The 5340-nt window shown below is 44.1% G+C and overlaps 1 protein-coding gene across 1 annotated transcript; it reads right to left on the reverse strand.

The window, feature by feature from the left end:
- Nucleotides 1-1220: 1220 nt before the first annotated feature.
- Nucleotides 1221-5145, reverse strand: BMP2 (bone morphogenetic protein 2). Its single transcript, XM_009319628.1, has 2 exons — nucleotides 4830-5145; nucleotides 1221-3125 (listed from the first exon to the last, which is right to left on the reverse strand). The coding sequence occupies exons 1-2, from the start codon at nucleotides 5143-5145 to the stop codon at nucleotides 2281-2283; spliced, it is 1161 nt and encodes a 386-aa protein (XP_009317903.1). The 3' UTR covers nucleotides 1221-2280.
- Between the last annotated feature and the right edge of the window lie 195 nt (nucleotides 5146-5340).

Raw genomic sequence — 5340 nt, forward strand, 5'->3', positions numbered from 1 at the left:
ACGCTCCCCCCTAGAAACGTCAGCCAACAAAACAGCACTGGTCTTTTGAAAAAGCAAATAGAGGTTGGTCCACCCAGTGAACTCGTAGGCTACTATGTAGTATCAGCATGACCAATAACATCAGCTACCTCTCAAAAATAAGCAGAGCCGAACCGCAGGGTGGTGGATTGTTCTCTACTAGCTATTAAAAACACTGCTGGTACAAAGAAATACATACGTTCTTCTCTCGCCACAGAAACTTACACCTAGCCTAAGATATTTTTAAGCTCACAAGAGAAAAATGGAAGCAGCCAACAGGAAACTAGTTTTTCTCTCCTGTCCTCTGTACCCATCGCTTTTTGTGATGATTAGCAGCAGAGAACTGTTCTATAAGATGACCTGTAAGACATCATCAAGTTAGCCTTTCTGATCACCAAACCGATTTAGTACCTTCGCTGTAACCCTGAGGATTCTGGTAAAAAAGGAGGAGTTTGGGGAGGGCCACGAGAAAGAGGAGGTTTCTGTTAATAAAAAGTTAGGCTAATAGGAGGCCCAAATCAGAGGTTCCCAGAGTTGGCTTAGAGAGGTCTCTAATGGGCCAACTCTACACATGGCTTTAGGAAGTGCTGCCTCAGTTCACCGAATCCAGAAATGGATCCACCACGGAGCGCAAGGGGGTTCTGGCATCTCTGGAGGTATCAGCACAGAGTCATTACGCATCCGCTAAAGACACTGGAGAGCTCCTGAAATAGGCAGGAACTTACCACTAAGCAGTCTGACAATTTCGTTCTGTCCCCGGCCTCCGTGCACTTTGCAGTGGATCACCAAGAAGCCAATTTAAGCTACTTTCCCGCTCTACTATTTCAGCACAACTTCCACGCAACGAGCGACCCAGCCTCCGCACGCTCGTCCCACGCTGTACGGCTAGTAACCCGACTGCCATACCAGTCTTTTAACGCACAACAGGCACAACTCAGTATTAGCTTTACTGCTGTGTTTGCCAACTGCAAATCATGCTTTTGCCCCTTACATGAAGGATTTAAAAAGTAAGAAGATGTAAGCACAAGTTATCCTTGTGATGACTGCACAAGTGAGCCATTTTTTCTTACAGACTGGACTTTTCAGAAAGAAATGTCACGAGTTCTGCGATTTATTATCTGAAATAGATTTAAACATTTGGGGGGCGGGGGGAAGCTTTCAAACACAAAACCCTGGAAAGGAAGACGAGCTAATCTGCAAAACAGCAAAACCATCAGCTGAGGTTAGATAGGAGGCTGCGTATGACGACAGCTTGCTGTACGTAGGGCAAAAATTAAGATTAATTTCACTATAACACTCCACAGAAGTGAGCTCTCATCTGAGGTGAGGAAGTATGCAACTCTTTTCCAACTGTCAAAGACAAGGGCCGGTACAAATAAGATAATTATTCCTCTTTAGCGTACATAATGACAAAAAAAAAAGGAGGACATTTTAGTTTTTATTATTTTATATTTGGCCAGGACTTTTAAAGGAAGGACTTTTAAAGGAAACATCAAACATTCACTTTTCTGTAGGTCTAGAAAGGATGCAGTCTTCCCCCACCCCTGCCTCCCGTAGGATTTCTATTGGCCCTTCTCATATTCACACTGCAAATTAGTTGGGAATAGCAGTATTTCTACTAGATCAGCAACGTCTGGTTCTTATCCAAATGTTCCACCTAAAGAGGATGCCAGTTCTCATGGATTGGACAGCCCACCCTGCAGCATTCCTGAGAATTGTACAATATAATAATCTTGAAAGTCAGCAGAGTGGATTATCCACTTTTTTCTGGACTTGAACTTGTGACCTTAACAGTAGCACAGCAGAAAGCAAATGTGCTATGCACTTTGCCATAGTAACCTTCCATGTATTCTTTTCAACTTAAATACACACAATTGAAACAGCTACAATTTTGGAAAATTATGTACAAACCCTATATTTTTTTCTTTTTGATTACATATAAATACAAATTAGCTATTCTTCTAAAAAGTGGTTATAATAGTAAATAAATACAAAATAAGAATCTGACCATTATACTTCATGTGCTGGGGTTAAACCCATATAAAATGTACAACTAAAATACATTTAAAATCTTTAAAGGAATATTTCTCTGATTAAAATATTTGTTTTCCCAACTTTTTCGTAGACATAAATATATTTTCAAAATAGTTGTGTTTTTTTTTCTTTCCATTTCATTACATAAATAAAGTCTTCATTGGGAAATATTAAAGTGTCAGCTTTTTTTTTTTTCTTTTCTCATGTTTGTCTAATATATTTGCTGTGTTAGCGGCACCCACAACCCTCCACAACCATATCTTGATAGTTCTTTAATACAACTTTTTCATTCTCATCAAGGTAGAGCATGGAAATAGCACTCAGTTCTGTCGGCACACAGCAAGCCTTGGGGATTTTGGAATTCACTGAATTGACCAAAGTCTGAACAATGGCATGGTTTGTTGAGTTTAGATGATCTGCCAGTGGAAAAGGACATTCCCCATGGCAGTAAAAGGCACTATACCCCGGTGGGGCAACAATCCAGTCATTCCACCCCACATCATTGAAGTCCACATATAACGGATGCCTTTTGCAACTGTATTTGTGGCGTTTACGCTGTTTGTGTTTCGCTTGACGCTTTTCTCTTTTATGAAGCGGGTGTCCCTTGCCATCATGCCCAAACGTTACTAATAATGGCCTGAGCTGAGACCAGCTATCTTCATCCTGATGTAAAGACCTGCTAATCCTAACGTGCCTCTTGGAGGCACTGTTCTCTTTGTCCAAGTGAACCACCTCTACCACAAACCCATGATTAGGTTGTCCATGTGCAATCCACCTCAAAACAGCTGGCGTTACATCAAAACTTTCCCATTTACTTGCATTATGATGCACCAACCTGGTGTCCAAAAGTCTTGTGACAGGGTCCTTAGAGGTGGCTGTGGCTGGCTTTATAATTTCATAAATATTAATACGGTGATGGTAGCTGCTGTTGTTCTCAAAGCCTCCGTGCACCTGTTTCCGAAAAATCTGGAGTTCAGCTGAGGTGATAGACTCCTCATTAGGGATGGAAGTTAAATTAAAGAAGAAACGCCGTGCTGTTTTCCCACTTGTTTCTGGCAGTTCTTCCAAAACTTCTAATTTGATTAAACAGGGAAAATAAAAAAAGAAAGAAAGAAAGAAATCAGCAACTGAGACAAGCAACCAAACCCCTCAGACAGTCCGCTGTTGGCAACTTCCAAATGACAGCTAACGCATGTGACATACAAGATCTGAAAGACTTTCAGGCAGAAAATGCCGTCTCCCTTGTCTTCCTGTTTATTTATGCAAGCACGTATAGCATGAAGTTAAGAATGCTTCATTCGCCGTTGTGCATTTTGGTTGAATACCGGTGCCCTTTGCATTCCAGGTGGTTACAGTAAGTGGCAAGAAACACGCAGCATTACTTCGGAATTCAAGGACATCAGTGAGAAAACTCAAGCACTATTGTTAGTTCGGGTCTGATGAGAACCGTTAAAACTGGTTGAGGACTTAGGGTAACTATTGCTTTTCTGCTTTTTTCAGGAATATGGCTCTAACGTCAGTCCCTTAAACTCCATTCTGAAAAATATTACTCCGCAATTTAGGTGACTTACAAATCTTAACGCATGGATTTTCGTATCTTAATTAGAGATGGTGAACTCAACATCTGTAACGGCACTTTACGAAGCACGCCCCAGCATTTACCCAAAAGGGCCATAAAGAATGGCAGGAAGGTTCAACCGCTAAAAACGGGTGGACGGTGAAGGGACAAGGAAACAAAGTCGCTTCTGAACAACAGGTTTTCAAAACCACCAAAACAAATATAAAAAATTAAAAAGTCGCTAAATCCCACGCCATTCTCACCTTTGGGTCAAGAAATAATCGAATGGAGCTTCAGAGGGAGTAAAACGTATCTAGGGTTGCTAAGAAGTACGGTGTTGCTACAGACGCTGAAGAATTTAAAAGTATTTGCCAAAACAAATCTCTCTCAAGTCATGGTTTTTAATTTTGGTAGTAAGCATCCTGGAGAAACATTGACTTTCTAAGGGGAAGGCGTAACTGCTGGTAGCGGTTCTTAGTCATGCAACCATTCCCCGTTGACTCCCATACGGCTTTTTGCATAAGGTAAGGCTCAGCTTTAAGGTATTTCAGGACCAGACCAATATTTACAAATACGCAGATGTTTTGAGTGGTCACAAGATGAACTTCTGCTTTCATGAAGCCGCTAACACAGAGTGAGAACTCAGTGAAAAAACGGAGTCGCGTTGATTTTCTTCTAAGTTTTGTGAAAATTACAGAATAGCTTTTATGTCAAAAAGCAGTCTTTGCTGTAACAGTATGACTACTTGAAACTGCAGATAATTTTACATTTGCCTAAAAATTATAAATCTTGCCCTTTCAGCTCCTCCCTCGCGCAGCCCCTCGCCTACCGTGCTCAGGTTTAACGTGAGTGACCCGTGCACTGGCATTTCCCCATTCACTGCTAGGTGTTTACTTTCCACGTAGGGAAACGCAGACGACGAGAGGTTACGTTTCATCATTCCCCTCCTTTCCCACGATAAGGCTGTCCACTGAGCAGCACATCCACTTCTCCGAGGACACCTCCTTTGTCCATCAGAAACACTGAATACTAATGGATTTCTTTTCTCGACACAGTTTCACGTTAAAAGCACGGGAAAACTGCACTTTCGCTATTTTCACAGCGAGGCCACGGAGACTGCCGGCACCGGAGACTAGCAGCCAGGAATGATTACAACGTGGGGAAACGTTTCCCAAAGAGCACGCGAGCGACACGTGCGCCACCGGCTCCACGGGCCTACCCGTGCCACGGCTAATTCCGCAGCGGCTGTTGTGGCTACGTAAGCCGGGCCAACGCACCCAGTTGCTCAGCGAGGGCCTGTCCCAGAGGGTCCACTGCCTCGGTGGGCTGCAGGCGAGGAGGGGTGGAGGTGCTGCTGGACGCCCCGCTCCGCATTTGGCCGGGTTACCTGCGGGTGAGAGCCGAAACCTGGCCACAGGGCTTTTACCAGCCCGGGCGCTGGTGGCTGGGGAGGCGTAGCGTGGGTCGGGACTAAATCGCTCCTCGACGGCAGGGCGAGGGAGCGCTTGAGGGGAGGCCACGATCGATCGTTTCATTGATCTCTCACGGGGATTAGATAAGGATTAGAAAGCTCTGCCGCGGCCCCGGCTCAGCCGCGCATTAGGGGGACTTTCCTGCTCTTTAGCCTCGCAAAAGAAAAGCTGTCTGTGGGAACGCTTCACGCGGAGCCGCTCTGTTTTAGCGGAAAAAGTAAATAAAACAGGAGCCTCTCGTCGGACGGGGGGGGGGGG

Source organism: Pygoscelis adeliae, unplaced genomic scaffold (assembly GCF_000699105.1).
Source record: "Pygoscelis adeliae isolate BGI_AS28 unplaced genomic scaffold, ASM69910v1 Scaffold122, whole genome shotgun sequence".
NCBI lineage: Eukaryota > Metazoa > Chordata > Aves > Sphenisciformes > Spheniscidae > Pygoscelis > Pygoscelis adeliae.

Coding starts and splice junctions, on each gene's coding strand:
- BMP2 (XM_009319628.1), bottom strand. CDS start 5,145: ATGAAACGATCGATCGTGGCCTCCCCTCAAGCGCTCCCTCGCCCTGCC. Junction 3,126..4,829: donor CGGAATTAGCCGTGGCACGG/GTAGGCCCGTGG, acceptor TAATCAAATTAG/AAGTTTTGGAAGAACTGCCA.